The sequence below is a fragment of the Myxocyprinus asiaticus genome, chromosome 49, assembly GCF_019703515.2.
Source record: "Myxocyprinus asiaticus isolate MX2 ecotype Aquarium Trade chromosome 49, UBuf_Myxa_2, whole genome shotgun sequence".
In the NCBI taxonomy this organism is placed as follows: Eukaryota; Metazoa; Chordata; class Actinopteri; order Cypriniformes; family Catostomidae; genus Myxocyprinus; species Myxocyprinus asiaticus.
The window spans coordinates 23,871,193-23,893,569 of NC_059392.1; the positions used below are offsets into that span (position 1 = coordinate 23,871,193).

The 22,377-nt window shown below is 36.8% G+C and overlaps 1 protein-coding gene across 9 annotated transcripts in view; it reads right to left on the reverse strand.

The window, feature by feature from the left end:
• LOC127438187 (dedicator of cytokinesis protein 3-like) overlaps positions 1-22,377 on the reverse strand; it is a 278,795-nt gene that overhangs the window by 40,413 nt on the left and 216,005 nt on the right. For all 9 annotated transcript variants that reach the window (XR_007896670.1, XR_007896671.1, XM_051693558.1 and 6 more), the window contains 3 exons: positions 17,914-18,061; positions 13,572-13,660; positions 6,421-6,546 (listed from right to left, as the gene is read on the reverse strand). Coding sequence is in view for 7 of the 9 variants with exons in the window: in XM_051693558.1 (XP_051549518.1) it covers positions 6,421-6,546; positions 13,572-13,660; positions 17,914-18,061 (363 nt within the window). In the remaining 2 variants the exon portion in view is untranslated. The remainder of the gene's footprint in view (positions 1-6,420; positions 6,547-13,571; positions 13,661-17,913; positions 18,062-22,377) is intronic.

Genomic DNA, 22,377 nt, shown 5'->3' on the forward strand with positions numbered 1-22,377 from the left:
GGAGAGTTAATGATGACAGAATTTTCATTCCTTAATTATTTACATTAATATTTCATTTTTTTTTATTACAAGTTACACTTGTATAAAAATGATTAATAGAAAACTGCATAATTTTATAATGCATATTTATGTAAATCTATTAAAACAAGGCATGTTTTGTTGCTAAATTTGACTTTATTTGACTTATTTTGCTTACATTTTACATTCTGCACCCAATAAATTCAATGTAGGGGTGAGCAATATGACCAAAATCTTATATCATAATATGAGTAATTTTATATCACAACAAAGATACAGGTATATACATCACAATATAGATAATTTTTCTAAAACATCATAAATATTGGTTTATATATTAAATAACCATACTGTAATGCTTATTTTTGAATAATCAAGTCAGTGAATAAAATATAGTACTTTATAAATGAAAACTGCTTACTCTTATATAATTTTCTTTTCATTTGGAACTTGACAAACATTGTCAAAAAAAAAAAAAAAAAAAAATATCTCTCAACCTTAATGCTAAATTTCATTTTATGGCACATTTCAGTCTGTTGTTGACTAATATTATTGTATTATTATAAACTTTCCTCAAAAAAACTCATCTTCTCAAAGAAATAAGTAGCATAAGTAAAAAAACAAAAAAACAAAAAAACAAAACAATCAAACAACAAAAATGAACACTTAATTAGGCTCTTAATAATTTAAGTCAACTCCATAGAGAATATAAAAATATCTGAAGGCAAATGCGGCCGGTTTGTTTCCTAATATCTAACAGCATTCGAACAGAACTTTATTAAGGGTGGTGATGTGCATTTAAAAAAAAAAACACATGACACATACTGTTGGCGCATGGCACGTTGTTTTAGCTGTTTTCCTCATCATTGTTGGTGAGAATGTCAGGCTGTCTAGCCGTTTAAGATTTAAAGGATTAGTTCACCCAAAAATGATAATTCTCTCATGATTTACTCACCTTTAAGTCATTAGTGTCTACTAGTATGGGGATCTAGATAAGAAATCAAATATGGTCATAGCCCATTTTATAAACGGTCAATGGAACCAATAGCAAGCTTTGAAATTCTGAATAAAGCCTGTACATTTGGTATCCTACAGTTTCACCCAGATAAAAATGTTATCTGGCACCAGCAGGCTGGTTCCTGGTGTTTCGTTGGATTGTGCTCCTGTATAGAGGCATTCTTTAAAGGTTTACAGCAACAGTCTTACACCCCTGCTCTCCACTGCTTTGGTGCTATCTGGGTCTTTATTCATATAAAGCTCTCATATAAATATTCAGTAAGTGGCCAAAAATTCCTTGAAAAAAGAAACAGTCCTAGTGCATTCCCGGCTGGTAATAGGACAAAGAGCCTGACAGCAGTAGCAAGCGTGTAGAGTAGGGTAAGCCAATGCTACGGTTAGAGGTTTAGGTATTTGCATGTGCTCACATTTTGTTTTGTGATGTATATTAAAGGGATAGTTCACCTAAAAAATAAAATACTTTATTATTTGCACACCAATGTTGTTTCAAACCCAAATAACTTTCTTTCTTCCGTGGAATACAAGTCATTGGTTTGTAATGTATATGCAATCGGGATTGTACGGAATAGTCGACTAGGTAGTTTGCTGTCTAGTTGATGCTTTGGGCCTGTGTCTACTATTTGTGGACTACACTACTTTGAAAAAAGGTTGTATTTGCTATAATGTAAGTGGATAGTGACTACAGTTTGTCAAGCTTGGAAGTCTTCTGAAGCGATGCGATCACTTTGTGCGATGAAAGTCGTTATTCACTCTCAAATAAAATAAAATATCTAATAAAATGCTTAAATCAAATATGACGTCTATGTCGATAACATCAACCCTCATTTATTCTCATTGCATCTCATGATCAAATGTTATGTTGCATGATTGGTTATTAGACACAATGAGGTTTGATGTTATCGACCACATTTGATCACAATTCACTTGCATTATGGCAAATACACCAAGAGGAACCAAGATGAAAACTTCTGTGTCCACAAACTGCAGTAAAGTTGCATTCACAAAGCACGTTGTAAGCGAATTACACAACAGACATCCATAATAGTTTACTGCTTTTCTGGATGACTGGTTGACTAGTAAAAATAAGAAGCTTTGCAGGCTGATAAGAGCTGATAAACTTGGCTAAAAATACAAGAATCACAAGATCAGTCAATTAATTAGAAATTTCAGAAGGATGAATAATCAGATGTTAGTAGGACCATAAATCTATCAAATAATAATTGTTAGTGCACTCCGTTCAAGTTAATATTTGACTCCAGGTTAGATTATGATTTTAGCGAACACTCAGTATACTTGCAAACTGCTTTTATAGAGCGCAACATTTGGGTTCCAAAAGTTAAAACCACATTCATTTTCCAAATAGTCAAATACAAACCTTTCTCTTTCCGTTAAGTAATGCTATACATGCTTCTGTTAAATCCTTAATCTGTGGATTAAAACTTAAAACATTAAAATTGTGTTTAATAACCAAATACTCTGTGAAGAACTACCCTACCCATAATGCTGAAGAGAAATCCACCAATCAGTGACTAAGTTTACATGGACACTAGAAAGCGGGTTATTTCGAGAAAGCAGCATATTATGAGAAAGCAGCATTCCAGTTTACATGCACTGTATAAGCTGCGTACTCTTTACCCCTGTATATATGCAGCTCAGTCAGTAAGCAGCTTTCTCCACAGCAACGCAATTTCCCTGTGACGCTTGTGTAAATAACAAAAATGGTATCCGAGGAAGACTTCACTATTTTATTCGCTATTGTTTTGCTTTATTTCCAGATATTCTAGAGTTGTTGCTGTGTTTGTTTCCTTACGTTTCTATCCCAACCTGCAGCGGAACTGCGCTTCAATAGTGGGGTTTCCCTCCGACATAAAACTCTGGGATTCCCTCAATGAATGAGCACATAGTATATGCAAAAGTGAGGGACCGTCAATATTTTACAGTGGTGTTTATAAATGGGTATACTTTATAGTGTAGTGTACTTTATAGGTGCTTTTCCCACTGTATTCCCAAAAATGTTTTGCTGACTTGTTGTTGGGCTCCATCCTATGACGTTTGTTATTTAGTCTGTTCCACGCACATGTGCACTCCCCAAAAACCTGTTAGAACGACGCTTATGTGTTTCCATGGCCAACATAAGCAGCTTTATCCGGGAGAAACCTAGGTGTGTTAAAACGCTTTATCTTAATCGCTTCTACATTCTGGTTTCAGAATGCAGATTTCTGCAAAAACCCTGGAATAAACCGTTTTCTTAAGTGCATGTAAAAGTGGTCAGGGAGGTCATTGTTACCATAGAAATGGAAATCATATCAAAAGAGCTTATTTGTAATATCTGAATATTTTACAATAAAATCAAAATCTTTATACTGTTTTTACACTTAAATCAATTTCTATATGTAATTTATTTTATTATGCTGTCATTTTTTATTTGATTACATTATTCGCACTGCATCATGGGATGAGTAGCTCATTCACTCTTGTAAAAAAATGTTTTAACATTATTCATTATTGGATAATAATTGCATATTGAATTATATAATTGAATTTAATATTTACATTTTCGATAATAATTTTTGGTATCAAATCAAATTTGGTAATGTTTCAATTCAACATGGAGCTGGTTTGTTTGGTTCCTGGCTTAGAGCTCTACATTGAAGAATGTTTTAAATCCCAATGGGGGAAATTAATGGAAAAATATACTTTCGGAACCAAGGCTGCTGTAACAATTGGACAGTCACTCTAGGGGGCCGTTTAGACAAAACGCATTCTTGAGCAAAAAAAAAGCTAGACAAATAAAACATAGAGCAGGTTTCTTGAGATGCATTTTTAAAAGTTTAAGTTCTGTCTAAAAAGGCATCTAAAAAACATGGCACTCCTGCGCAATACGCTGAAAAATGTTTACATAGGAAAACAATTTAAAAAACAACAAGGACGGAGACAAAAATGTATTCTGTGTAAACGGCCCCTAAAGCATTAAAACACAAGCTGTTTTTTAACTCAAGACACACTCGAATACACTTACTATAATGTGTCCTTGTCTCTTATTGGACACCAACAGAGAGGGGAAATGGGGGTATGCGGGATGGCAAATAATTGGACAGAAAAAGCCAAAGAAATGACAGAAATGAATAATGTAATATCACATTTGACACTCACAAGACATGTACAAATAATTCTCCAAAGGTTTTGTTGATCAAAACCATCTCTGGCTTATGGAAAATGTCATGCAAACAGACAGTTTTCTAAGCATGTGGCACCTCCAGTGTCATTACATTATACATAGCTAAAGGTTAAATCTTTCTTCAAATTGCTGTGTCCAAGTCTTAATATTGTTTGACAGACAAACAACTTTTTAACGCAATGGATCTCAATGCTGGGACCATGCATTAGTTACCTGCCAAGCTTGATCTTGTAAGGAAATAAAGTTAAAGCACCAATCAGAAATAAGATTACATGGGCTTCTCATAAGCCATAAATCTAGGGTCATAGTGGCTGGTCTGCCTGGTAGATGCTCTAACTTAGCACTAAAAAGCATCTTTCTCCATTATATACAGGTGCATCTCAATAAATTAGAATGTCGTGGAAAAGTTCATTTATTTCAGTAATTCAACTCAAATTGTGAAACTCGTGTATTAAATAAATTCAATGCACACAGACTGAAGTAGTTTAAGTCTTTGATTCTTTTAATTGTGATGATTTTGGCTCACATTTAACAAAAACCCACCAATTCACCATCTCAAAAAATTAGAATATGGTGACATGCCAATCAGCTAATCAACTCAAAACACCTGCAAAAGTTTCCTGAGCCTTCAAAATGGTCTCTCAGTTTGGTTCACTAGGCTACACAATCATGGGGAAAACTGCTGATCTGACAGTTGTCCAGAGGACAATCATTGACACCCTTCACAAGGAGGGTAAGCCACAAACTTTCATTGCCAAAGAAGCTGGCTGTTCACAGAGTGCTGTATCCAAGCATGTTAACAGAAAGTTGAGTGGAAGGAAAAAGTGTGGAAGAAAAAGATGCACAACCAACCGAGAGAACTGCAGCCTTATGAGGATTGTCAAGCAAAATCGATTCAAGAATTTGGGTGAACTTCACAAGGAATGGACTGAGGCTGGGGTCAAGGCATCAAGAGCCACCACACACAGACGTGTCAAGGAATTTGGCTACAGTTGTCGTATTCCTCTTGTTAAGCCACTCCTGAACCACAGACAACATCAGAGGCATCTTACCTGGGCTAAGGAGAAGAAGAACTGGACTGTTGCCCAGTGGTCCAAAGTCCTCTTTTCAGATGAGAGCAAGTTTTGTATTTCATTTGGAAACCAAGGTCCTAGAGTCTGGAGGAAGGGTGGAGAAGCTCATAGCCCAAGTTGCTTGAAGTCCAGTGTTAAGTTTCCACAGTCTGTGATGATTTGGGGTGCAATGTCATCTGCTGGTGTTGGTCCATTGCGTTTTTTGAAAACCAAAGTCACTGCACCCGTTTACCAAGAAATGTTGGAGCACTTCATGCTTCCTTCTGCTGACCAGCTTTTTAAAGATGCTGATTTCATTTTCCAGCAGGATTTGGCACCTGCCCACACTGCCAAAAGCACCAAAAGTTGGTTAAATGACCATGGTGTTGGTGTGCTTGACTGGCCAGCAAACTCACCAGACCTGAACCCCATAGAGAATCTATGGGGTATTGTCAAGAGGAAAATGAGAAACAAGAGACCAAAAAATGCAGATGAGCTGAAGGCCACTGTCAAAGAAACCTGGGCTTCCATACCACCTCAGCAGTGCCACAAACTGATCACCTCCATGCCATGCCGAATTGAGGCAGTAATTAAAGCAAAAAGGAGCCCCTACCAAGTATTGAGTACATATACAGTAAATGAACATACTTTCCAGAAGGCCAACAATTCACTAAAAATGTTTTTTTTTATTGGTCTTATGATGTATTCTAATTTTTTGAGATAGTGAATTGGTGGGTTTTTGTTAAATGTGAGCCAAAATCATCACAATTAAAAGAACCAAAGACTTAAACTACTTCAGTCTGTGTGCATTGAATTTATTTAATACACGAGTTTCACAATTTGAGTTGAATTACTGAAATAAATGAACTTTTCCACGACATTCTAATTTATTGAGATGCACCTGTATGTATGTTGCTTGCAATTTCAACAGAATACCTTACTTTTGACTGGCCGTCAGTGGGTATTCATGCTTTTGTATCTACCAGCATGGGCCAACTGCTAACCAGACCAACTGTGTCCCCTTGCTAGGCGCTACCGTCTTCTTTAAGTACTCAATTACTGGAGGAAGTACACTTTGAAGTCTTAGCATATCTCTAAAACTAATTTATTCCAGAACAAATCTTGAAATGCAACAGTGACCTTCAAGGGACTTACCTGGCATGATCACATCGGGGAAGCCCAGTTTCCGCGTGATGGCCACGCCGCGGTTAAATATCATGGGGTTTTCCCTGCGCACCTGCTCAATTTCACCACGTAACAGTTGCAGGGAGATGATTAGACCTGCACAATGAGAAGAGTTTGAGTCAAACGTGAGACACATGAGAGTTCATTATAATGAAAACTGTAATTTTCCACTGTGATTACGTTATCAGGGCTCAACAGTAAGGATTGTTTGGGCTCATTTAGTTTAGATTTGTACATGCTCTGCTGATATTTTATATATATATATATTTATATATATATATAGATAGATAGATAGATAGATAGAGTCTATGGGATTTTTAAAAACATTTCTGAAAACCATAAGTCTAATCAGTTGGAAAAGATATAGCACTAAGTCAGAACAGTCTGAAGGACTGTATCAGGCTTTGTGGAAGTAGCTTGAATGTTTTAGGATGAGTTAGAAATTTTGGTCTCGATTTAGGGATTCTGAAAAAAACCCTAACCCAAGTTTGTAGAATAACAGTATGTTGGCTTCCTCAAGAGAGAGAGATATCAGAGAGATTACGTATCATATGTTACAATTTTCTTCAGGTCTTTATGTTTGCTGCCAGTAACTGCTACAGTTCAGTTCAATCAAGACATTGTTTTGGGTCTACAATGTCGCTAATGGCATGGCTCCCCGCTACCTTCAATCCTTCATTAAATCGTAACACCAGCCCGCTTGCTGCAATCAGTCATTCTGATTGCCTAGCTCCCCAATTACCCATCGTAAAGGTTTCTGTTCATCTGGGTGTAGAATTTTTTTCAGGCCTCCCTTCAATAGAGGAATAAACAGCTCAATTAGAAGAGCTGACATACCAATTACTATTGAAAAACTCCTCAAGATACACTTCTTCAAGATTCACTTCCTCACGGGAGACTTACTTTTTTTATGAAATTGCTATGATATTTAAAATATTTTTTTGTGCTGTGCTTGCTGATGTGGTTAATGTTTGGGGTCTTGACTTTAGTGATCTACTGATTCATTGTCATTTCCAGCCTGGTCTCATGAATGTGACCGTGGCAACATTTTTGCAAAACGAAATTACGTGTAAAAGTCATAATCAGCCACTGTAGTCGTAATTTGTGTGAAAGACGAATGAAACGCAATGTTGTTGTAGCGCCTCTAGTGTTAATTTTTTATCAGGAAACTGAAACGTAGAATTTGGCATGTAAAAGTCAGTTTGCAAAACTGTAGTTACAGTAATGTTCATTCTGTGAGACTAGGTTTGTCATTTCGGACTCTTGACATATTCTCCTGGTGTTCTATCTGGATTTTGGGGCTTAAAGTCAACATGAAATTTCTTCTGAAATCTATTTTACTTCTGCAGTGTGGTATATTTTTGTATGAAATTGGATATTCAACAAGAAATATAATGCAAGGTCAGGCTTGGTTGTATCAAGAATTGATTGGATCATGAAATCTGGTGTTCAGTATCAGATTATAGCAAGAACTGAATGTGAGTTTGTGGCACCAAGTCAATAAATTTTTCATGAAGGATTACAGATAAATAGAGTCTAATAATACCAAGAATGTATATTTAGAAAGGAAATAGGGTCTATTTTGATTTCTTGTTGACTAAGCTTTATATAATACTGGTATTCCTAGCTACCTGGCCTGTTTATCACTACTTATGTGATTATGTACTTCTTGTAAAAATTTATTTTTGGTAAGATAGCAAAGTTCATCTGGCCCTTTTTTTTTTCTCCCCAATTTGGAATGCCCAATTCCCAATGCGCTCTAAGTCCTCATGGTGGCATAGTGACACACCTCACAAATCTCAAAATCTCAATTGCCTCCATGTCTGAGACGTCAATCCGCGCATCTCATTATCACGTGGCTTGTTGAGTGCATTACCTTGGAGACGTAGTGCATGTGGAGGCTCACACTATTCTCCGCGGCATCCACGCACAACTCACCACACGCCCCACCGGGAGCGAGAACCACATTATAGCGACCACGAGGAGGTTAACCCTGACTGGAAGCCTGACTGGAGTCACTCAGCATGCCCTGGATTTGAACTTGCAACTCCAGGTGTGGTAGTCAGTGTCTTTACTTGCTGAGCTACCCAGGCCCCTCATCTAGTCCTTTCTTACACTTTTATGCAAACACACAATTGTGCACTCAAAAATAACACCATGGAGGTGGCCTCAAAAGTGTAGACACCATTATTACAGCAACTTGAACTTGGACGAAATCAACCTCCCTCGGTCATAATCACTTACTGCTTTACCTCCAACTTTGCCTCCATTTATGATAGCCAAGGTCAGCCACGTCTATTCAAAGCAAAAAATTGATGCATGTTACCATGCTTACATTAGGTTTCCATCCAAATTCCAAGTTATTTTTTGCTAAAAATGTAAATATCTCAAAAACTCTTTGGGAATAAAGCAGCGTTTCCATCCTTTGTGTTCAAGAGAAAAAAATTGTCCCTCCATAGGAACAGCTGCAAAATAGAAATGGAAATAAAAGTTGTAGCCACTGGGGAAACCAATGTGACTGTTTTAATAAATGTAACATTTTAACAAAATGCTTTGACAAACTTCATGTTTTTGTGTTAAAAAAGCCAGATGTAGCACAACAAATGGAACACAATGCAGACAAGACGAGAAACAAAGACCAAGTTCTTTTTAACTTGATATGGCTTCTTTAAAACGTGAAGCTCATGTGCGAGATGCTGTAAACCCCCCACTGAAAACAGTAATTTTTACAGTCATTAGCACATTTCTACATATAAAAACAATTGAAAAACAGAGCAGGCAGATGCAAATGTATTTGGTAAAAGTGTTTTTATCATAGTTAATGCGCATGTCTTCATACTGAATAAAAAAAAAAATTATGCATCTCAAGCGCGTGTTCTGTATAAGCTTTTTATGCAACACTGGGTTTCAACCACAGTTGCAAATTTATTTTATGCAAAAAATCAGAATATCGCATTGCAAATAAAAAACTATTTGAGAATTAGGCAGCGTTTCCATCCAATCCCAAATCGCTACTTCCGGAGAAATTGGCGAAAAACAGAAATTTAAGTTGTAGCCACTGGGAAAGCCACTGTGGCTCTTTTATTACATGTAATAATTAACTTGAAGTTTAGAGCACATAGACAAAGGCACTCTGACGGACTTAATGTTTGCTAGCGGTCGGCAGAAGCCTCACCGAACGTTTCCACTGGCATGTTGTGAGTGAAGCTGAGCGAGCATTTTCAATTCATTCCTATGGAAGCTGAGCACCATGCTAGTGAGTTGGATTGTGTGGAAACAGAACACGTTTTTGTGTTAAAATAAGATAGATGCAGTGCAATGAATGGAACAGAATGCAGGCACTCGAGACATGTTTGTAAAAGACAAAGTTATTTTTTTTTTATGATTAACATTTTTTTTTTTTTTTAATTAAAACACAGAAAAACAAAACATAAATACACAAAATCAGCTATTAAAACCCACCACCACCCCTCCTCCTCCCCATCCCCAACCCCACCCCGAACCCCAAAAATCACCCCTGTGGTCTTACATGAACACATATAAAGGAAAACAAAAACCAAACAACTAATAGAGGGAAAAAGAGAGAGAAATATATATATATATATATATATATATATATATATATATATATATATAGTATATATATAAAAATCACACACACTTGCAATTACCCCTCTCTCTCCACTATTCCACCCGAGAACCCTCCAAGAACACTAAATATCCACCCCATTTTCCTACAAACAAATCCAGATTCCCTAATCTTCTATAAGACCGCTCCTCTAAAGCTGCCACTCTCCCCATCTCCGAGCACCACTCCTGAAACAGGGGTGCTCCATCTGACTTCCACCCCCTCAAAATCACCTGTCCGGCGACCATAACACAGGTTTGGACCCAATCCTCCACATGTTTATTCTCCAAATTGATTTCTGCCCCATCTCCCAAAATACAGAATCTGGGGCAAAACGAAACCCGAGTGCCCAAGACATCACATACAAAATTCTGAACTCTCAACCAAAACCCTTAGATATTAACGCACCCCCAAAAAATATGGGTTGTATCTCCATCCTCCGATTGGCATCGCCAGCAGATAGGTGTGTCTTTAAGACCAAGCCTATACAGTCTAGATCCAATAGAATCTATGTAAAATCTTGAACTGCATAAGGCAAACCCTTGCATCTCTAGATACAGACTTGACATTTTTTTTTAATCCTAGCCCACACTCCTTCCTCCAAAACCAAGTTTAAATCTTTCTCCCATAATCTCTTCAAAGAAGTTGAAGTTCCATCCCCCAGTCTCTGAATTAACAGGGAGTAATACACTGATGCCTTTTCCAAAAGCAGTAATCACCTCTCCCAAAGCATCTGCAGCTTTAGGGGGGTGTGAGCTACTCCCAAAAACAGTACAGAGCATGTGGCACAGCTGTAAATACATATAAAACTGAGATCTGGGAATCCCAAAATGATGACCCAAATTCTCAAAAGATCTCAACATTCAACTCTCATACAGGTTGCCGAGTGTAGTAAACCCCTCACAATCCACTCTGACCAACAGAAAGGGGACTTGTTGATACATAATTTGGGGTTCAGCCATATGCTTGAGGCAACATTTAAATAAATGTCCGAATTAAATACTCTGGCCACTCTTGTCCAAATCATGTGCAAATGTGAAATAACGGGGTGTGACTTAACTTCTCCGGTTAGTTGCATGATATAAAGGCTTTGTAATGGCGAAATGAGGCAAGGACTTCCTGTTCAACAAAAATCCAGGGGGGGCTTTTTCAGGTGGAAGTGACCAATGAGCCAAATGCCTGAGACCGAATGCATAATAATAGAACAAAATCTTGGGTAGGCCTAGCCCACCTTTGTCAATCGGCCTATGTAATTTATTAAAATGTAGTCTGGGACATTTACCATTCCAAATGAAGGACTTCGCTATGCTATCAAATTGCTTGAAATAAGAGAGGGGGACATCTATAGGGAGTGACTGTAGCAGGTAGTTGAATTTCGGAATACAGTTCATTTTAATAATATAACCTTCCCAATCATCGATAAATGTAATGAAGCTCACCTGTCCACATCGCTCGAAAACCTTTTTATTAAAGGGTCAAAATTAACTCTAACTAAATCAGACAAATTTGCTGGGAACAAAATACCCAAATACTTAATGCCCTGTTTGGGCCACTGGAAGGTGCCCAGCTGAAAAGCAGTTACTGGGCAGTATGCTGTTAGAGCCAAATCTTCGGATTTAGACCAATTGACTTTGTATCTTGAGAGCTTGGAAAAGGAATTAATAATTCTGTGGAGGCAAGGCATAGATCTAGTAGGTTCAGAGACAAATAATAAAATATCATCTGCGTAAAGCAGAAGCTTATGCACCTCCCGCAACCACCCCTGGAAAATCATCCTCCTTTCTTATCGTGGCTGCTAATGGTTCCAGGGCAAGACAGAACAATAATGTGGAAAAAGGGCAGCCCTGCCGAGTGCCCCTATTCAGAGTAAAATAATCTGAAATTAATCCATTTGTTTGTACCGCTGCTACAGGGTGTCTATAAAGTAACTTAATCCAACTAATAAATGTACTCCCGAACCCATACATTTCCAAAATCTTAAAAAGATTATCCAATTCTACCATATCAAACACCTTTTCGGCGTCAAGTGAGATGGCAGCGACCGGAGACTGATCATTCGCTACTGACCACATGATATTGATGAAACGCCTGATGTTATCAGAAGAGCTACGGCCCCGAATAAACCCCACCTGATCTATATGTATAAGAGATGACATAATTTTACTTAATCAGTTAGCCAAAATCTTTGACAAAATTTGTACATCTAGCTAGGGAAATTGGACAGTAACTTTTACACTTTTACGCTTGGATCACTTTTTAAAAATCAGACTGATCCGGGCTTGTGTCATGGTTGGGGGAAGCTTTCCATTCTTTAATGATTTCATATAAACTTCTAACAAAAGTGGAGCCAGTTCTGTAGCATAAGATCTAAAAAATTCAGTGGCATAGCCATCTGGCCCCGGAGACTTGACTGTAGGCAGGGCCTTAATTACCTCGTCAAGCTCCTCCAAGGTTATCTCAGAATCAAGAGATTTTTTTGCTCATTCGTCAGTTTAGGGAGTTTTAATGGTACCACAAAATTTCTAATATCCTCATCAGTAGACGAAGATGTGGAAATATAAAGATCAAGATAGAATTCTTTAAAAGCATTATTAATATCAATGGCTGAGGTAAATATTTTACCACCAGCAGATTTCACTGAGGGAATGGTAAAAAAAAAAGACTCTCTCTGTTTTATATATCTAGCCAAAAGTTTTCCTGCTTTGTCCCCCGACTCAAAGTATGACTGTCTTACCCTGAATAACCAATCGGGTCAATTCTCTGAGGCCATCAGATGACATTCAGCACTTCAGCTCTGCCTCTGCACTTTTAATATTTCCTTCCAACTCCACAAGTTCTCGTGTTTTGGATTTTTTGATGAATGAGGCATACTGTATGATCCGACCCCTAAGAACTGCCTTAAGTGCCTCCCAAGCCACGCCAACAGAGGATACCGAGGACCAGTTGGTCTCCATATAGACATTGATTTCAGCCTTTAACATTTGTTGGAAATCAGCATTTTGCAACAGGGATACATTAAAGCACCAACTATATGATTTATTTTTCTCCATATGTGGCAAAACCTCTAAACTCACCAGTGTGTGATCTGAGACTAAAATGTTTCCAATTGAGCAATCAACAACAGATGAAATGAGGGACTTAAATATATATATATATATATATATATATAAAAAATATATATTCTAGAATAAATCTTATGGACTGATGAAAAGAATGTATAGTCCCTACCAGATGGGTTCAAAACTCTCCAAATATCTGAAAGACCAATATTTTTACACATCCTGTGAAGCACATTTTGGACATTTTATCCATAACTTTCCATGCAGCATTTTTTATGTAATATTCAATAATTTACATTAATACACTGTGATTTCTGCCAAACAGCAAAACTAGCTGATGGAAAGACTTTAAACAAGGACTGTTCTTCTCAAGTAAAACAACATTTTCTTAATTTTTCTCTAAATGTGTGTTTCCATGATCAAAGTGTACTTACCGTAGTTCGTACTGGGGGCAGTGTATTTGGTGCTGGACTTGCGGATAATGTTCTCGTGAATCTGGTACCACTCATTTTCATTATTACAACTGTGAAAGACAGAAGACAAAAAGAGGGCAATCCATTATATCGAAGAAAAAACAACAACAGCTGCAGCACGGACAAAACAGGTGGAATCATTGCTTGTGTCCGCATTGTAGTGATAAAAATTTGGGCAGACCTGATTTTATCCATTGAGAATTGATTGGACCATGGAAAGTGGGTGTTCCATACCAAAATGCAGCCAAACCTGAATATGAATTGCAGTAGATTGGAAAGGCCTTACTCCCATCCTAAAACACAGCCAGTTTCCACTTTTGAGGTGGTGTTTTGTCCAGGATGTGCTGAACTGTCACAAGCTCAACTGTGTAATTTCTGCGCCACTAGCATTACCAAACAGAATTGCAAAAATAACAATTGTCAAAAAGATTCTCCCACAAAACTCTCAGTCATCCATTGATCATGCAAACAGATAGTCCCGCCCCAAACTCACACCACTGGTCAAGCCAATGCTGCTGTGTCAGGCTGGTCCATATGCTCAAACAAACACATGCTACATTATTACACTTTAAGGTAAAATCAACCAGCAAATGGGTTACTTACAGTTGACTTTTCATATTAAGCTGGGATACGAGAAATAATTTTAACACACCAGCTTCAAAGTCATTTATAAACATTATATTAGCTTTAAGGTCAGCGTTGAGGTCATTAATATGCTATATGCTATATACAGTATATGTGGCCTTTGTTATTTCAATGATACCATAGGCTCACTGAGGTTTTATCTAATGTCCTCTTCTATAGAATAGGGGTATATTTGACGTTGAGAGTAGAATGAGCTATAATCAAGTCAATTAACCCCAACTGACACAGCTGTGTTGCATTCGCTGTTCATAAATTGGTGGCAAGCAAAAAACATGCAGTCAAGTGTGGAGAACAATCTCTATGAAGGAAATCACAGCACTCTACTGCCTAAAAGCAGAGGGAACACAGCTATATGGTATGTCCCAGCATTAGTAGCTGCTAAATCACTGTGGGTGAACTCTTAGAGGCTTGAGAACAGCAGCTTTCTGGCCTGAAGGGAAGTGATGTCGCTAATGCCTTATCCAGTAGTGACTAAAGCCGTCATGACAGCTGACAAGGGAGCTCCACGCTATGCTAATGCTAGTATTAGCGGGGCAGATGCTTTGTGGGAAGTCCTGCAGAGTCCATCTGGCTGGCTGTCATGGCGACTGGCTCCAAGGGTGTCCAGGGTGGTTCTGGTCTGTCACCGACAGGGTCACAGCGGCATTACAGCAATACACAGGGAAAGGCGTATGCCACTTTGATGCATTCACAGGGTCTTTGATGAAAAAGCGCTAAATATAGAACCTAATGGGGTGTATGCAGCAAATGTGCTTGGCTCTGGTGTGTGGATGTGTGGGGATTTCTGCCGGTCAGGTTTGCCAGTGTGGCTTGCCATAGCATTACATTCCCTATCTTGTCTACCACTAGATGTCCCCATATAACTAGCACATAAAAACTCTAAACTTTTACATCTGCACACGCACAGACCCACACAAACAAACACATGCAAATACACATATTACATAAGCATATATGTGCACATCATGCATACTTTATATGGCCATCTTAGATCAAATTTACCTAAATATCTCTTCAAAATGTTCTGAATATATTAGGGCTGGGACATTTAACGTGTTCATTTCTGCTATTAATAGTTGACTGTTTAACGCATTAAAAACATTATTGGAAGTAATGCAGTATCTGTTTTCCCCCAATTCCTGTGGCTAAAATTGGCATATATAAATTTCCAGGAGGTACACGGTCGACTCGACTGCACATCCCAGCACAGAAACTGATTGTGTCGAGCAGTGCACACTTATTCGTTATGTGCGACGCATGTCCCCGGCATAATAAACAAGGGAGCGTATTTACTGTACAGAGAATGGAGACTTCACCCGCAAGTGGTGAGTCAGGTGTGGGAGAGATAGGGGCAAGCTGAAAAAACACTCACTCACTGTCATCTGAACCAGTGTCAAAAGCAAACCAAGTGTGTGAGCGATAGAGACTGAATGGCAGCCAGAGAAAATAACAGTTTTGAGATTTATACTTCAGCAAATTAAACTTAAGCATTTAATTTGCTTTATATATGTATGTAAAGTGTCTTATAATGCACAGGCAACGTACACTTATGTATCTCTTGCCAATAAAGCTTGATATTAATTTAATCTGCACATTTAATACTAGCAAAAAGTTTACCAGCAAGCGGCAGAAGATTTTGCCCAACTTTTAATTACAGCATAACCACTGATTTTATGGCATGAATACATATACTTTTATCAAAGAGTTATACCTGTTAAAATGTGTTTAATTAACTCAAAAATAGAAAAGAAAAATTGAGCATTTTAGCATGTAAAAGACAAAGATAAATATATTTATGATTATATTTTTTCATGTTTGTTGTAATATACTATGATAAACACGATTAATCTCAGAAAACTGTGCGATTAATTAATCAATTTCCGACATCCCTAGAATACACACATATTATAAACAAAATATAGAGCCATTAGAAGTCTCTTGTGATATATGTTATCAGTAATGTTAATGAATAGCTTACACAAACATTTAGGCATTTTTCTACAAATCTATTTTTGCCGTATTAGAAATTTGGATTAAAAGGAAGGCATGGACAGAAAAGCCAGTATTTTATCTTTATATATATATATATATATATATATATGTATATATTTAGATTTTGGTATACAACAGAAATAATGTATTATTAAAAAGACTTGGATTGTAAATGTAATTCGTTATTGCAAACAATTGCAAAAATTATCGCTGTTTTCAAACAGATTCCAGAAATCTCCCTTCTTACAGATAGTCCTGCCCCAAACTCCATTGGTCATTGGAACATTGGAACCAATAGACGGGCCACTCAAACAAACTGAAGAATGTTTGGATAAAGCCACAGAGTCACAGTGTTCTACTTTTAGGTGAAATCGACCACACATGCTTACTTATAGTTGACTCCATAAAAACTGCAATAAGAATGAAAGCTAGAAAAAAGTGCATATTCTTTGCATCTATGTTACAACATTTCACCCTGCCTTACTGACAAAGATATCTTAAATCACATGATTACATGTCATTTTGATTGCTCCAAACAAATCTTGCCTTTTTTCGCTCTCTCTACACACATACACCTTGTATTTTACCCTCCTTGATTTATTTTTCTTTTACCAGTTCTGTCAGTTCCTCAGACAATAAAACAGGAGCCTTTCTGCATGGCAGCACACAGAGGTAATGAAAGTGTGTGACGGAGATCGCTAGAGGACTCGACCACGTGCTGTGCTCCATGGGAAGGATTTCAGAGAGAATGATGCCATATATGTGCTGTGTGTTCTTCCATGTTGTGTCTTTTCTTTAAAGTGAGAGTTCACCCAAAAATTTTTATTCTGTCATTATTTACAGTACTCAGCCTCATGTTGTTTCCAAACCCATATGGCTATCTTTCGTTAATTACAAAGGTGACTGTTTAAAGTATATCCTGGATGATTTTTTACATGAAATTAAAATGAATGGAGTTTACTGGAGTTTTCAAGCTTCAAAAAGATACTAAAGCACCATTAAAGTAGTCCATACGACTTGAGTGCTTGTGACGAGGAGGAGGACATGGCTGGGCTGAGAGGATGCAAGCCCAGCGGTGAGTTGCTCAATCAGCAGGAGAGGGATAAAGGAGGAGCCAGAGACGGCAGAGAGAGAGAGAGAGAGACGCACGCGGCTGCTCTGTGTGTGTTTGTCGATGTGTCATTGTGTTTCGGTTCTGAGTTTTATGTTGATTAAAGCCTTGATGCTTGTTACTCCGGTTCCCGCATCCTCCTTTATCCCTCTCCCGCTAATTGGGCAACTCAGCGCTGGGCATGCATCCTCTCGGCCTGCCCACACCCTCCTCCTCATCACAGCGCTATATCCAATTTTCTAAAGACATACGATAGCTTTGTGTGAGAAACCTCAAACCTCAAATGACGGCTTCTACAATAATTCACAGTTCTAAACAGAACAGAGAAGATAATATATTCTAAAGTGTTTTTTTATCCATCATCACTCAAGAGTTCTGTTGTGACTGTAGTCAATAAACAAGCGAGCCATTTATTACTCATGGTTTTTCACAGATTATGACAAACTTTTTTCCCCAGCCTTTCTACTTTAATTGATAAATCAAATAGATAAATGATTCACAAACGCTCCCTTGAGTGTTTGTATTTGATTGTGAATATGAGTTTAAGTGGCTTACGTGTAAACTTTGAGCACAAAGTCTTTCTCCTCTTTGAGTTCAGAGATGGTCTGAAGGACGTCGCTCATGGCCAACACTGCACATCCGTACGGCCTGCGGTACTGCACATGAGGGGGGCCTTTCTTCGAATCATTGAGCAACATTCGCCCTGCAGAAGAACACATTATGAATTGCTATGACAACATTTTGAGATGCATGCTAACATTTATGTGAACTACACAAACCTTGTCCAGCAGAAAAGGCTAACTGGTTATTGACTAGCAGGCCAAGACATTTTTTGTTAAATAAAATTCAAATCATCTCTAACTTGTTAGTAAATGCATATGGACCCTTATTAGTGACTGATTTGGAACACTTTATAGGCAGAAACTACTCACGCAAAATGGAAAGGTTAATTAGCATGTTGCTAAGCTAATGTTACAATACTCTAATAAGCATAAAAATACATAGCATACACAAATATTGGGTAGCAAATTCAATTCTTATTTAGCTTTTATAGTGATATGTTTCAGTATTGAATGAAAAATACAAAATATTTTGGCAATACAATTTGAAAATATATATATTTTACAAAGAAAATGCCACTCAAATGGTTTTACATTAGCATGTTGCTAAGCTAATGTCACAATATTCTAATTAGCATAAAAGTACAAAGCAAACACAGATATTGGGTAAAATGGGCAGCTATTCAAATGGTGCTTCTCACATAAAGCACAGGAGAAATTCGACTCTCAATTGATTGCAATGGTTTTACATTAGCATGTTGCTAAGCTAATGTCACAATACTCTAATTAGAATAAAAGTACATAGCAAACGCAAATATTGGGTAAAATAATCATTTTTTTACGATTTTTATTGATATTTTTCGGTATTGAAAGATAAATATTTGTGCATATGCTAGAAATTAAAAATTAAAACGTCGATTTTATTTATTTTTACAAAGTCAATACCGTTCTAATGTTTTCACGTGAACTACCAAAGCATCTCTGAGTAGCAGTTTAAACCTTATTTCCGAGGATTTCGTAAAGACTCAGATCTTCCAATGTCTTTGACAGATGTGGCTTTTCATGTGATTTGGCTGTATTTTTCATACAAGAATTAATATGAAATTAAATATATTTCATACTTTTAATATATGTTATATTAAAGCGGTCATAAAATGGAGAATTACATTTTCCTTGATATTTAGACATATGAGAGGTAACTGTACTATAAAATGTACTGTACTATATAAAAAAAAAACTATATTTTATACAGCATGTATAAAAAAAAATACTGTAAATTTCAGAGCTCAAAACTTTCTCTTCAGTCTAAAAAGAGCATTTATAATTAACACCCTGCTGAAATGTCTCATTTTGAAATCTGTATGTTAATGACATTTGCATGTACACAGCCCACAACATGGGTCATTGTCGTGGTGTACTGTTTAGGAGAGAACGGCTCAAGTTACTGCTGTAAGGTGAGATGTTTCTTTTATTGGAAGATGCGACAGTGTCAACTGTATTGCACCCTGCAGTAATGCTGGTAAGCTAAGTAGAGGTCTGCAACCCAACCTGGGCATGACAGGACCCGAGAAAGCGTCGGGTTTCGGCCCGGGTTCGGGTCAGTTTTTCAAGTAGGACTTCGGGATTGGGTTTTTAATTAATGAAAAAATAAACAGCCCTACCGAACTTGTTTTGCACAATCGCTCTCACACACAGACGCACGTACGGATTTGTTAGGGGCCATTCATCTTCTCTGATTTACCTCTGCAACTAGATTGTTTTTAGCGCAGGTGTCACAAAGATTCAACGTTCTGAACAAGTTCAGGATATAAAGAGGTAACTGTTACATTGTTTAACATGATTCCAGATTGTTCTGCACCAAGCAAAGTTTTAGTGCTTGATAAACGGTCAGCTTTAGTGTACTGAGGGGCTGCCGTGCCTTGTTAAAACTGTGCGTGTTTACAGTTACAACACTGTTACGAATGTTGCCTATGATGCTAACGTAAAATACAGCCTATTGCAACAATACTTGCTAGGAGAAGAAATTATAAAGACAGTGAGCGATTAGTTTTCGTGCTTAAAATCACTACTGTTTATCAAATCAACCAATAAAGAATATTGTTTTTGAGTTGAATAATTGTATTATGTGTGAAAAAAAAAAACAGAGTAAAATTAAACATATTACGGTGTAGTAATGAATATACGGCAGGGCCGTGGATACTATTTTTCAGATGCAGTGACGTTAGCTAATCAGAACAGTGCCATTTTCTTTCAAGTTTTAAAGGAGAAGCAGCCTGAAACTGAACATTTCTGACACAGGATCAGAATGAGGCTGGACAATGATCATGTTTTACAAATATTTGACCATTTATTTTGTGCAATAAACTTTGATATCATTATAAGCTAACTTCAAGGGAAATAATACAAACATATAATAAAGCTTTTCATGACCCCTTTAACATTACTGTCAATTTGTCTGCCTATTTCCTTTAATTAGGACTTTTCGTGATGTTGTCTCACATACATTAGCTTGCTAGCTGCTAAAGTTAGCATGTTAATTTAAAGTCTGCTGAGTAAACACAAATTGCACAAACATACCGTATACATTATTGTCAACTCAAATATCAGACTATATTGCTGTTCTAGATACTTCCATATTTTGCGCCAAAGGCAGTGAAGTATTTACAGTAGAAAAACAAGTACTACTAGCAAAGGTCAAAACTAGGGCTGTCAACTGATTACAGTTTTTGGTAACACTTTATAATAATGGTCTGTCATTAACAGGTAATTATGCAGGAATTAATGCAGGATTAATGAGTAGTACTACAGTAACATTTTAGTTATTACTATTAACTAATATGGAAACATGATTAACCAATCAGTAAGTAATAGTGAACTGATGACTGAGGTAGTTCACTGTTAGGTAATCAGTAATTACTGAATTTAATTTTCCTCATTGATAACTATCAACTAATTATGGCTAATTTTAAATAACTACAAATTAATTACTAATCAAAACATTAACATGTCTAAAATGCGAATGATTATGTTGTTATTGTGAACATGATCATGAAATGCTCCTTTAGAGAAACATGTGCCTCACGTGTGTTATTTGCTGGAATTAATTTATGAACATAACTCTCTAAATCATGGCTACAGTGTCTGGTAGAGTATCATAGTCACCTTACAGATGTATGTGCCCAACCTGTGTATTCCTTGGGATATCTCTTCTGTTCATTACAAATTATTCACTTTGGCAGGTTTGATATTGCTGAAGGTCTTTTTAAAATAATTTTGGTAACCCGTAAGTAATGAGTCAAGTGTTACCACATAAACATGAAGGAATTACTAATTATTTTAAAGTGAGGTCATGGTAACGCATTATTAATTAATTAAAACACACCTGAATATACAAAAAAAAAAAAAAAAAATTAACAAAGCATTTTTCAAATGATTTTTTTATTCATAAATACTGTAAGTTACTCTTACAAAAAGTGTTTAATTTTATGTGAAGTGCATTTTTTTTTTCTGAGTAACTTAATGGATCCAATGAAAAAAAAAGAAAAGAATGAGTGTCACGTCTATCAAGCTTCTAATTCAATCAGGGTTCGCCATATTCAATGCTTGTGCTGAAAGTGAAAGAAGAGTGAGTGTTGATCTGCCTGCACGTGATAAACGTTAATGTACATTCTGTTCTGTTCATACCGAACATAGGCAAAGGAGGAAACATGTCAAATTAATTTGATAAAAACTGTACGTATTTACAGAGTGGGCTGTCTAGGGCGGAAGTACACATTTGGAATCGGCCTCATGCTGCACACCGGTTTTCTCTCCATTTTCTGTTGAAGTCTTGTGGAGATCAACACACTTGTCCTTTAGACACATAATTGTATTATTTTACTTTATGTTAAGAGATAAGACTTTTAAAACATGTAGTAACCGTGAGCACCAGCAGTTAAAAGCATTATCCTGCAAAAGGTTTGTAGCCTATGCAATTATGTTCAATTATTTAAATTGTTCATAATCCAATGCCAGAAAAACATGTTTTGAATGTCTGTGAATGTTTGTTAACTACTGTATCTGTTTGATTAAATGAATAAAATGTAGGAACAAACACTTGAGTATTTATTACTAACTAGCAAGTAACACCTCAGTTACTATTAATGGTTTATAATGTGTTTTCACTTTAGAATAATGGCCAGATACCCTTTAACTCCCAAGGAAGGAAACAGTAAGATCTCATTAATTAATAATGCGTTACCATGACCCTCACTTTAAAATAATGGTTAGTAATTCCTTCATGTTTATGTGGTAACACTTGACTCACTTAATGAATTAAATTCATATTTACTGAGAAATGTCCACGAAATAAAGACATTAAATATAAATAATACATAATATTTGAAATAATTATAAATATAATGATAACACTTTACAATACGATTGCATTTTACAACATTTGTAAATGCATTAGGTATTA